The 13,332-nt window shown below is 39.3% G+C and overlaps 1 protein-coding gene across 3 annotated transcripts in view; it reads right to left on the bottom strand.

Moving 5' to 3' along the window:
• dapk1.S (death associated protein kinase 1 S homeolog) overlaps positions 1 to 7,320 on the bottom strand; it is a 94,462-nt gene extending 87,142 nt beyond the window's left edge. The window contains exons 1-3 of one of the 3 annotated variants that reach the window (XM_018235767.2): positions 7,065 to 7,320; positions 6,139 to 6,194; positions 3,122 to 3,277 (exon numbers count right to left, since the gene is read on the bottom strand). In XM_018235767.2, the coding sequence (XP_018091256.1) occupies positions 3,122 to 3,183 (62 nt within the window). In that variant the 5' untranslated portion in view covers positions 3,184 to 3,277; positions 6,139 to 6,194; positions 7,065 to 7,320. 3 annotated transcript variants of the gene reach the window in all.
• Between the last annotated feature and the right edge of the window lie 6,012 nt (positions 7,321 to 13,332).

Genomic DNA, 13,332 nt, shown 5'->3' with positions numbered 1-13,332 from the left:
TATTCTTTATGTTTTTTGAGTTATTTTGCTTTTTATTCAGCAGCTCTCCAGTTCGCAATTTCAGAAATCTGGTTGCAAGGGTCCAAATTACCCTAGCAACCATGCACTGATTTGAAAAAATTACTGGAATATGAAAAAGAGAGCCCTGTATAGAAAAGTAAGCAATAAAAAAATTAATAACAATAAATTTGTAGCCTAACAGAGCATTTATTTTTTAGATGGGGTCAGTGACCCCCATTTGAAAGCTGGAAAGAGTCAGAAGTAGAAGGTAAATAATTCAAAAACTATAAAAAAAAATGGCCATTCTATAATACTAGAAGTTAACTTAAAGGTGAACCACCCCTTTAACAGCATTTAATTTTCACAATCATGCAATAAAGTGATTAGGACAAGGATGTGTTTAGTAATCTGTTTGATAGAAACTGAGCATGCTCATAAGTCAACAGCCAAAGCAAATTCCTGAGGGAGGGGGCAGAGTGAGTTGAGGAGGAGAAGGATTTCTAAGTAATTAAGGGGATGCTGCAGCCTTACTGTTAACCTTTTAATAACCAGAATGGCAGTTACCTAAAGATTTCAAAGAGGCTGTTCACTGATTTAATTTTGTGGAGGGGGTTTGTTTACATGTCCTTTAAGATGTTATGGACTTCCACTAGATAACCCCATTTTGAAAGGAAATAACATTTTATCCTCCTCTGTTTTAAAATAAATAAATGAAGGGGAAATGTAATAAAATGTGCAAAGTTTGCTACTGCGTTAACCACCTATGGAAACCAATCAGCAGAAAACACTTAGTAGTCACCTATTTTAAAGAAAGCATTTTATAGGTTGCTATGGGTTACTGCTCCTTACAGCCTTTTAATACATACGGGTAGGGAAGAACCTAACACCCCCCCCCCCCATATCTCATAATTGGCAAACACATCAGCTTAAAAAACTCAGCAGCAGATCTGTTTGGAGAATAAAAACTACTGTGTACATCCAAAGATGCAATACATTCCCTTTAAATCATCTTTCACCAAAAAAACCAAAACCCTGTTTTTTTACCCAAAATGAAAGCAAAAAAAACACTTTCCAATATACTGGACATTCCTTAAAAAATATTGTTATTTGTAAATGTAACTTAAGTTGTAAGAAGTATTTGCTTATCCCTTTCTGGATCTGCTTTACTGAAAAAATGGATACAGTTCTCTTCCATTAACCTGCTAGCTGGCAACATTGTTGCAGGAGTCAGAGACAGGAGTTCAGAAAATGTAAACAGTCAGATGTAAGTTTAAAATTAAAAAAAACAATTTCAATGCACAAAAATAGTTTTTTCAACCTTGGTAAAAGAGAAAGGAAGAGCGCAGTCTACAGACTCAAACAAGACAGACACAAATTAGAGTTGTGTGCAAAGCCAATAACAACCCGCCAGGTCTCTCTTCAGGCCACAGATAAAATGCCTCATGTAATTTCAAAATAATTTCCACTGCAAAGCTCAAGTGAAAATGACAGCACTGACTTCCAGATAAAATCCACTCTGATTTCCATAATGTGAGGCCAATCAGGGTCAGGATTTTAACTTCTGCCTGTGTAGTCAGTGCATACAACTTCTGTTCAGTGTCGGACTGGGGGTCCTGGGCCCATAGGGACTGCTACCTCAGGGGCCCCCACACAGTGTCGGACTGGGACACCAGGGGCCCACCCAAAAACCTTAGACCAGGGGTCCACTCAGTACTATTTTTCTTCCTCTCCTCACTCAATCTCTATTCTCCTAGTCTCTTTTCTTTACATACTATAATCTATTAATCTATCTATTTAGCTTCTTTGTTCTCATTAAAATTGATAATGACCATGAAATAGGCCAAATTTTTAAAAGCATGAGGGCCCACTGACACCTGAGCCCACCGGGAGTTTTCCTGGTATCCCGGTGGGCCAGTCCGACACTGCTTCTGTTTTCAGATATCATTTCCACTTCTCGGCACAGGCCACCACTCATTAGCCATCCACAAGCCAAAGCTAGACTACCCAAACACTGTAGCTATCTTAGGAATGCTTTGTTATGCAGGACTTGAACTCTGCAATTTATTCAGAGTTCAAATTATTAATTCCAGATAACATATCTCATAGCTGTAACACTATCTAAACTATTTCCTAACCATTTATTTTATTTTCATAAGAAATTTCACAATTTATTTTTGCAATTTCATTCACTAATTAGGCAAATAAAAGGAAGTTAAGGCTAAAGGTCCCCAAGGCTTGGCCAGACTAGACTCATTAAAGACATAAAGTGTGATTAAAGATTAAAGTGTGAAACAGACCAGAAGCTTGTACTATATTATTATTATTCTTAGCTTAAATAGTGCTTAAAGTATGAGACCTGTTATCCACAATGCTTGGGACTTGATGTTTTCCGGATAAGGGATCTTTCAGTAATTTGGATCAACATACCTTAAGACTAGAAAATCATGTAAACATGAAATAAACACAATAGACTTCTTCCAATAAAGATTAATTATATCTTAGTTTGGACACAGTTCAAGGTACTATTTTTTTATTACAGAGAAAAACAAACTAATTTTTAAAAATGTGGATTATTTGGCTAGAATGGAGTCTATCTATGGAATATCACGTAATTCAGAGCTTTCTGCATAACGGGTTTCTGGATAACAGATACCATACCTGTACCATATTCCACACAGGATAATGGTTATTCACATAACTCCCTGCCTCAGTGGAGTTTACAATCTAAGTCCCTATCCCGGTCTCACCAATTAATCTGCTAAAATGTTTTGGGGGTATGGGAGAAAACTGTTGTACCCAGAGCAAACCCATGTAACTCAATGCGGAGAGTTCTATAGAATCTAAGTAAAACTGCAATGCTGTAAAGAAGCAATGCTATTAAATCCATAGAAGTATCCTGTTTCACTTGATAATATTTTGAGGTCCAAAGCAGAGGAAAACACATTTACCAACCACAGCAAATTGCCTTTTCAAAGCAAAGACAGAACACTCACTACTGTTTGAAGCACGGGTTACACTACTGGTAAGGATCATTCACATCATGAGAGTTCATGCACAATTTCACCTTGCATCTCATCAGCAGCACTATTACATCACATTACAATTTATTCATTACACATACCTTCCAAGCTCTTCTCCTATATCATAATAATTGTCCACATTATCTTGCCTGAAAACAGTCATGGTGTATCAGACCTGTCAGGCTAACTCCTTTATGCACCCCGAAGGCATCACCAAAAAATCCAATAGCTGGATATTCCAGGCATTTTGATATTTCCTACAGTAGTGGAAAGAAGAAAAAGGAAGGATTATACATACTAAAACATTAAAAAAGGAAGGATTATACATAGTGTATCACATTAATGTAATATCCTGTATGTGCCATCATAAACCCCTATTACCTAAAGCAGGGATCCCCAAACTTTAGAACCTGTGAGCAACATTCAGAAGTAAAAGGAGTTGGGGAGCAACACTAGCATGAAAAATGTTCCTGGGATGCCAAATAAGGGCTGTGATTGGCCATTTATTAGCCTCTATGTGGATTGTTAACCTACATTGAGACTGTTTGGCAGTGCACCTTGTTTTTATACAACCAAAACTTGCCTCTAAGCCTGGAATTCAAAAATAAGCACCTGCTTTGAGGCCACTGGGAGAAACATCCAAGGTGCTGGAGAGCAACATGTTGCTCACGAGCTCACTGACCTAAAGTATAAAAGATACTTAAAAAAATATTTCCAAACAATCATAATGTGCAGCCTTGGGGTAATGGGAATTTTAGCAATTTATTGACCAAACACCATTTTTGTTCCCCAAAACGTAGTCTGATCTTATTGTTACAACGTCAGTGTAGAAAAATAGTAATGCTCATGATATATTTATTTAGACAAGTCAGCACTTTATATAATGTTTGCTAACGGACATTCACTTCCCTTATTTTTTGTTACACACATTTTTTGGAAAGTCCCTCTTGCTTTTGAGGCTTGTTTTTCCTACATTATGGATTTTATTTATGCCTTCATTTCGGATTTACTTGGAAAGTCTATGTTTTGAGCCAAAGCAGCTAAGTGCTTAAATCATATTATAACCTCAGGGAAGTCCTTTAATTCTTGTGCCCTACCAAAGCTGGGACTGTAAAAGGGCTGTACCTGAAAAAAACATCTGTTTGGGTCTTGGATTTGGCTGTACATTTTAAATTTTTACAAATGATAACAACACATAGGATATTTGTTGGGAGGGCAACAAAAACTAGTAATTTTTACAACTTGTGATGCTACAGCTGGACACACGTGCAGATTTTCGCTGCGGTCCGCGGAGCGGTTTTTAAAAAGCCGACCTCTGTGGAAATACGCTAGCGTAACGTGCCTCATCATTTCCCCCTGCCCTCCGCCGGCTAAAATGAAGATCCCCTGGGGGAAGTCGCCCGAAGTTTCCTCGTGAGGAAGGAGGAAGAAGAGGAGATTTGTTGCTGGGGCAACTGATCTCCCTGAATCTGCTCGTGTGGCCTGACCCTATGGTCCTCATAGATGCAAAGATTTCTCTTGCCGAACGACCGATTTTAGCGAAGTCCGACCAATCCTTCAAAATTATCGTGCGGCCGGAACTAGGGGTAGGTAGAGTAGGCACGTGCCTAGGGCGCACCGGCCACTTGTTCCCATCTGTGCGCGTACGCATGCGTCAATTCGCGCATGTGCAGAAGCGTTTTTTAACGCATGCGCAGAAGCATTTTTTCACGCATACGCAGAAGCGTCTTTTCGCACATGCGCAGAAGCGCTCAACCAGCCGGCGCAGCAGCCGGGCAGGCTGCCTAGGGCGCCTGCCCGGGTTGGCCCGGCTCTGGTTAGTGGGATTCGAACGATCTAACAACTTACGATTTTTCACCCAACATCTGTCAGGAAATTGTCCAGGTTAAAAAATCTTTGTCGGTCCCAGTGCAATCTATCTATGTTTGCAGGGCCAAGCAGGCAGCTACCCTTTATTTTCCTGGCAAATTGGTCTTTTTAGTTGATGGACAATTCGTACGATCGTTCCGAGATAATCGTGGTCTCACGATGATGATCCGATCTATTAAAAATCTCAACATCTATGGCCATTTTAAGGATTACCAATAATACATACACAACAGAAGGCCCATGAGAGGCAACTCACTCAGGTCTCAGGGAAAGATACTATTTATCTGAGTCAATATTTACCCAAAGTGGAGTTGCTGTCAGCACTCTCCTCAGATGCTAATGCTCCTGGGCAAGTAAACACTGGGGCCAAGGTATTTGTATTGCTCATGGTTTAGTTTCCATGCCTTTTCTCACAAATGGTAATGTGGCTGTTAGTGTTGAAATTGTGAATGGACTTTTAAAAACAAGTTGGTTGCTCCTGATTTAACTGAAAAACAGGAAAGTGATAATAAAGATGTGGCCTGTGCAGATCTTATTTGGCTTGTAACATTAACACACAAAAAAAGTAATTTAGCCAAATCAGTTAAAGGGGAACTGTTCCAGCTGAGTGATTTGTTATTGGGAACTTAATACCTTCTCTCTTTAGTTCAGTGTGCGAGAGAGTTACTTCCCTCTTGTGCAGAAATACATACAGAGAAGTATCCCATACAAGAGAGTGAATAAGAAGTCTCACAAGTCTGGCTTTACTACAGAAGCCATTCAGCATAAAACAGATACCAGCACAAATTACACGCTGGAACAAATTCCAACATAAATGAGAACTGGAAAGTCAAAGATTTTTATCAGACTTCATCTCTAGCAAAATACAGAAAGCAAAATGTGACATTGCCCTGGTGGCACTAATTTCATATCCAAGCATAGCATTAACACAGGCTTTTGGTCTCCTTACACGTTTATTCGTTCTTTACTGCCCTAGACACAACATTTAACCATATGATGAATCACTTATAAAACTCAAAATAAAACAACAAATATAATCGAAATAAAACTGCAGATTTTGCACAGGACGTTGCTGAACGTTAGCTCACAATGAAATAGCATTTTTTTGTATTAGTTTGATCTTTGCTGGCAACTATAGTTGCCAGCAAAGATCAAACTAATATAGGCTATAAACAATAAGGGCCTATGCCTAAGTGTCCTAGTGACACGAAACGCGTTAGGCGTAAATAAAACTATTTCATATTTTTACCTATTGGTCTGATCTGTGCGTGACCTACTCGAGTGTCTTGCTCCAACTTTGTTTACCTATAAACAATAAGGGCCCATAATGAAGGCAAAGTACAGCATGTCAACACATAAATAACAGTGCCCTGGTTAGTGATATCCTGTATGAAAGTTCAGTGTGAAGGCCAGCATTACAAGGAACCCAGAACCATGAACTTTGGCGGGGGGATTTTTGGGACTAGAAGATACCCATAAAATGCCTATAATGGTGGAGTGGAGATCACACAATCAGATGGCAGCATCTAGGACTCCAATGGGGTTGGTGTGATGTGCTGCCAATCAAATGGCCAAACAAGGGTGGATGAGTCATCCTGACAGACACCTGAGTTACTGACACAATCACGTTGCCATATAGAAGGCTAAGCCAAACAGCTACTGGATTGTGTCTTGCTGAAGTGCACCTGCCGGCTGTCACAGTGTTCTGCTACTTGTAGTTCAACACAAGCTGCAAGTAGGGCTTCACCTCAGTGTCAGGGGTATATTCACTGTGCATATATGTGCTAAATTAAAGATAAACATAACATTATATCCATATCAACCACCAGAGCCGATCCATTTTATATCTGGGGGGGGGGGTCCCACGATTAAGACGTTGATATAATCGGTTTAGTGATCATTTTAATGTATGTGCAACAATTGAACTCACTGCAGTCAGTGTTGTAAAGCAAGGCGAGCCCAGGCTTTGCTGCTGTGAGTAGGGCAAAATGAGGAGATACACTATTTAAATCCCCCCCCCCCAAAAAAATAAGCACTGCAGCTGAGCCCAGACAGCGAGAACCCCACTTAGAGGAGAGCTAGAGGGAAGCCCGGCCTCGGTTCCTGCCACATGAGACTGTCCCTCCTCAGCCGATCCCTAGCAACGAGGAAAGGCAACAAGAAAGAGCAGCTTACCAGGCAGTTCGGCTGAGGGCAGGGCGGGAGTGACGCTGCCCAGGGATACCATGCGATCTGCCAGCACAGGCGCCTATTATCCACAATGAGAGATCTTCTTGCTATCTAACGTCGTGCCGCCAAGCAGCAGAGCGTCGCTGCCCACAGCCGGTACTCACAATGCCTGGGAAAGGAGGAGAGAGGCGGGGGAAGAGGTGGGGAGGTACCACTGGCTGGGGGGGAGGGAGATGGAAGGAGCTGCAGTGTGACAGGTACAGGAGGAGGAGGAGACAGACGGACAAGCGGGAGACAAACAGCTCACAGAGATTTGGGCAAGACTAGTCTCTGAGGAGAGCACGTGCTGCAATTCTATTCTGGGCGATGGGGGATAGTAGCACCCGGGTTACCAGAAATCCATTCGAAGGGACCGTTTGCGTTATCCTACCTGCAGACAGGTGTATCTCTTGCCTATACAGCAGCGAGACAGCCCTGGAACACAGCTGGACTTCCTGTTTCACTTAAACTTAATCTTGTTCACCTTCCAAACACTTGTTTTTTCAATTGAGTTGTTCACCAGAAACAAATGCTTTTTTTCTATTGCTTTCCATCTTTTTTTTTTTACCGTTTTCCCATAAGTTTAAGAAGTCTGGCAGCTCAGAGATCCACGAACATGCTGAACTGTAACAATTTATTAATACATTTCTCAGCAGTATCTGTGGAATATTAGCAACTATTGTATCAATTCTAACAGCCGCCTTTAATGAAACTCAGGGATTCTGCTCAGCAGGGACAAAGATAACAAATGTATCAATTTGGAACAGTTTATAGGGTCAGCGACCCCCCATCCCAGAGCTGCTTTAGAAGGTGAAAAAAGAAACTTTAAACTTCAATATTAGAAAAACGGTCGCAAATAGAAAATGGAAAGTAATTCGAAAATTTATTTATTTCTGGCGAACTACCTGAAACCAACTGAACTGAAAATTTTTTTTGAAGGTGAACAACCCCTTTAAATGTATTTCTGCCATGACAGGGTTACATTGTAAGCTCTTCCACCAGGACTTCACTGTTTTACTCAGCAGTGCCCCTAGTTACCAGTATACAGTTCTACTGAGTCCAGTCATTTGTGTAAAGAGACAAACGTTTACATACTCCACTCTTTGTACGCCAAGGGGCATTAGTTACACTCAAGAGGAAAGTTTTTTGTTTTTTTCTGTGGGAAAGAGTATTTTGAACCATACTCACACACCCTTACATAGTCACATACATCAGGGGTCCCCAACTGCCGGACCGCGGCCCAGAAGCGGGCCTTGGACAGTCTTGAACTGGGCCGCAGAGCCTAACGACCAGTTAAAGTGGTGCGCCATATTGGATGCCGGCGCACCAGAATTGGACGCCGACCCCTCCCGACCACCCTGACCCTGCCTCCGGTCCTGGCAAAAAAATTTGGCTCTACACCGGTCCACAGGCCAAAAAAGGTTGGGGACCGCTGACATACATTATGTATATGTGGGGAAAATGCAGATTCTGTATTCTTTTACACCAGCACTTAAGTTACAACAAATTAACTTATAGTAAATGAGATATAGTTACTTAGTTAAGTTGGAGTGAAAAAAAGGCCAAAGTCCATCAAGTTCTAGCCCTCCAAATAAAAACCCAGTGTTCATGCACACACACACTCACACTGATCCCTCCATACACTCACATAAATTGCACATACCAATATCTATACTAATTATACATTTTAGTATCACAGTAGCTATGATATTATGCTTGTCCAATAAATTAGGACAGGAAATCAAAGCTACACTGCAATAGTATCCCCAAATATTCACCTCAGTAGAAACTGCAATTGCTGTCACTATAAAATCATTAATGTCAAGCGGCATGTATGGGTGGCATTGGTAGTATCAGGAGAACTGCCCATGGCGAACAATAAACCTAATTCTTGTGATTTTTATAGAGGGGTCTAAATCACAGCAACAAAGTTGCAAAAGTTTACGAGCCCTTAACTGGACAGCAGTGATTTTCTTTAGCATTGCTAAGTTTATGAGCTCTCAGGAGTGTTCCGCTGTGCTTTACAAAAGCAGGGAGTTGTTCAACAGAACAGAAAGTGTGGAATTTAAACCAGAATTTCTTCTCTAAAGGCAACTGGAGTTTTATGAAGGGGAGAAATGCTTCTAGACATTAGTCATTTTACATAGATACAATCATTGTATGTATAGAGCAGCACCCACTATGTATGAGTGTACAGTCAATGTTTATATTGCACCTAAAGGGAAGGACGATTATAACACATTTTTACCTGGCTATATCAAGTTTTCTTGCTTCTGTAGAATGTACTTCTTTAATATCGATGTGCTAACTGGCTGTGCAGGAACTGTGCACCAAATTCTTAATTTTTGAGATTCAGCCATATCATGGGAGGTTACGAGAAAGCTTGTGGCTAGCCAGGCAAAGAGAAAAAGAGGCTGTCTACTAACACTGAGAAATCTGACCCAGTGCATGAACCCATAGCATTTATAGTTATGATTTGTTTAATTGCAGTAGATGAAGCAAAGCTAATTGCTGATTGGTGGTTGTGGGTTGCTGTATTAGGCTACTTTGCATAGCTTAAAATAATGAAGCAATCAATTTGGGTTATGAATATACCATCTGTGTACTGGCCATACACAACAGTAGAAATTACTAGCCATTCCTTATTCTTTGCTTTATTTTAAAATTGTGTAATGCGATTTTTTTATGTATTCAATAACTGTCACTTTGTTTATATGTTTGTTTTGTTTCTATGTTTTGAAATCTCTTGACTCACAACTTAGCAGGAAACTCTCACTTGTTACTTCACAAGTTTCTTTACCCAACATTTGATTCTCCAAACAAGGGTGTGCATGTGTGAATTTTAGTAAGTGATTAGTCATCCCCGATAAACACTTATTTTTTAGGAAGTTGTCATTTGGATGACAAATCTCCTCCTCTGTCTTTGGCCAAAAGCTCAAAACTTGAGAAAAATGTACCTAAAACATCATATGGAGGCTTGACGTGTCAGACAATTTCTGTGATAAGCTACAATCTCTTTGAAGGCTACTACCAAACGCAACTGTTTTCCTCGCTTGTGTTTAAAGTAAGCGGGGAAACAGCCTATAAACTTCAATCTGCATCTTCTGAATTGACAGGCATAGGCCGAAGCTGTGTCAGTGCAAAAAGAGCAACTAGGGCTGTTTCTATGCTTGTGTTTATATGCAAGTGGAGAAAGAGCTCCATATATTTATTGAAATCATCTTTCCATCCTACTAATTTCAGTGGAGCTTTAGATAATATACATTCGTAGAACAAAGAGGCATTATAAAGAAAATCATGTTTATTCTCTCAGATATAATAACTGAACTGGAAGCTTACAGAAGCTTGTAAATGTTGCAGGACATATTTCAATCATACACACAACATACTGTGGCTTGCAAGTACTCTCATAAGCTATATTGTTGCACAATGTATTTAATTCACCTTTTTACCTACGAAAATACACGTCTAACTCTAGAAAGACATTTAAACCCTTTTCCCTTCACAAGCATGATTAGATTTTATTACTCTTGAGATAGTACTAAGGGATAGGCCATAGCTGGCATATTTCACAATGGAAAACATTCAGTACATTCAATCTCATTCTGTTTCGAGTGAAGGAACTGTATGTCAAACTCGCTGTCTCCAATGGCTGACAACAGCTGAAGGGCTGTAAATCTGACATGTCTACATGTCTTTACCTGTAACTCATTTTTCTAGGATAATAAAATTATATGTGTTCTTGTGTTGTTCATTGACATTCATTTATTTGTATGTCTGTAAACTGTGACTGGAGTTGATTTATGTTTAGCTCTTACTGTTCTTTAATATTTTTCTAATTTTCCCATTTGCCACATTGGTACCGGAGATGATATAAAATAAAACATACAACCAATAAAGTTGATACAATGCTGTGTGTCAAGTAGTGCTACATAAATAAAACACATACATACATCAGATTAAAACGTTAGGTGGGAGTGAAAAACCAGAGTGGGTAATAAACGAAAGTCACCCAAATCCTATAGATTTGGAGCATAGAAAAGCGATACATTTTTTAAAGTGGTAGTTGTTTTTTTTTGGAAATTATACACCAGATTTAATGTTTAAAAATGTTTTATTCATTTCCTTCTCATGTTTCCCAAGAGCAGCTCAATACGGGTGGGAGGGGGTGGCTGCTTACTCTCTATAAACTGTTCAAATCTTGATACGTTTCTGAACAGCAGCGTCACTAGTCCCTACAGAGCCTATGTTTTAAAAATACAAAACTGGGCCCACTTTGACTAACTCTACTTTAGTACAGTAACCCAGTGAAACACCTAAAAGATGATCAAGCTAATTCTTATTTTGTAGTCATCCCTCACATGGTTGTATATTACTAAAATCTGTGTTTCTCTAAGCCAAAAAGCAGCATACATTGTATCTGGTGTGCAGTATGTGAGTAGTAGAAGTGAAATGGAACATTTTGCTTTGAATGCCTTGTGCATACTGATTTTTCTCTATAAAAAAATAAATAATCTGTAAAACTCCTGCTCTTCTTCTAAACCTTAAAATATCATATATAACTCTTGCAATATTTGCTTTGAGCAGAAAATCAGCTGATTTCACCAAGGAGCCTTTTTCATAAATGTACGTTAGAACCATCAAGGTTCTACCGGTTTAAGTTTGCATTTTATTATTTATTTGTAACTCTGGCTTATAAACTGTTGAACAAGTCCCATAGACTTTTGTGTGAATTTCTGTACAAATCCTAGATATGCTGCCCATGTAGCAAAATCAATAAAGTATTTATCACTACACACTAAATACAATAGCACTGACTTGTAGCACATAGCAATAAGAACGTCAAGTTTAACCCTCCATTCACTTTATTCTGCTTAGCTTCCAGACTAGTTCCTCGTTTCTTAGTTGCTAACTAAACCTACACTCCTCAACTTCCCGATATGTTTTATAAGTTTACCAGCTGGTATTTGCAGATCAGCTATTAATGACAGGTAGCTCTTCCTGTTATCAGTTTAGATAATTTACCAATCACCTTTGTACTAGTAATACCTCTACTTTTACAGATCCAAACCTTCTAAGCCTTTTTCTATTTCATTTTTTTACAGCTTAAGCTACTATTGTACAGCTACATGAGGGAACAGAAGTGGCAGAACAAAACTCACACTATCGATCTAACAGCTGTAATGAAAAGCATCTCCACACAGACACAGAAAGAACAATTCTAAACACAAAATAATCAAGGCTGGCAACCATATAAATAACAGAAAGTGAGCATCACACCAAGATGACTCAGTTGTGTATGGGAAGGCAATGCTGGCCCTGTACCTCCAGGTTGGCCAGAGACTTTCAATTGGCACTGATGGCCAAATTCTCTTTAAACAGAATGTGTTCCCCATTGAATCTATGGAGCACATGGTTGGTAGTTTGGGTTGTCACCTGGCCTGGAAGGCACATTTATTAATATGGCACAAAGTTAGGGTAATGGCCTCATTGTCTCTACAAGTGTTTACGTTTCTCTGCTTTGTGTTTTTTATGTATATGTGCTCCTAAGCTTCTTTTTTATTTGACCTACTTACTTGTGTGATCTATTATATTCCAGTTATACAAAGGGACAAATAAATAGGTTTTTATTCTTATCTGGAAATAGAAACAGTTGTGTTATTTTTAACCCAATGTAAAAAAAGACATTTGTATTCACTGTTCTTATGTAGGTGGAAACCAAGTAACATAAGTAAGATTCTCATGCTTTTCAGCATTTTATTACAGTGTGCATATAATCCAGAAAAGAAAAGGGTTTCCTCAGCATTGTTACACTGGAGCCTTGTTAAGAGGTCATGCGGCCTAGATAAACAGGGACAGTAGCATTGTAAAGCCAGACACACAAAAAGTATTGAACGTTATTAGTTTGCCTGGTAACGGAAGACAATAGAGCCCTGGTGGTCTTGTGTGTCATTCAAAAACACACTACCCGAAGGCTTGAATTACAGAATATTACCTTAACATACACATTTGTTTTGTCAGAATCATTAATAATAATAAGGGGTTGTGTGGAGACCCAAATCCAAACCTAATATATTCAGAACTATTTCATAGGAAGGTATAGTGTGTGTACACACAATACACAAACCCCATGAAAATATTTTAATGATATTCTTATAAATGGTGCTTTACTCCCCTGTTGTAAAATATAAGGATACTAGCTAGTCCTAGATCCTACTTGAAAGAAATAACAAAA

The sequence above is a fragment of the Xenopus laevis genome, chromosome 1S (assembly GCF_017654675.1).
Source record: "Xenopus laevis strain J_2021 chromosome 1S, Xenopus_laevis_v10.1, whole genome shotgun sequence".
Taxonomy (NCBI): domain Eukaryota; kingdom Metazoa; phylum Chordata; class Amphibia; order Anura; family Pipidae; genus Xenopus; species Xenopus laevis.
This window is presented reverse-complemented; position numbering and strand designations above follow the sequence as displayed.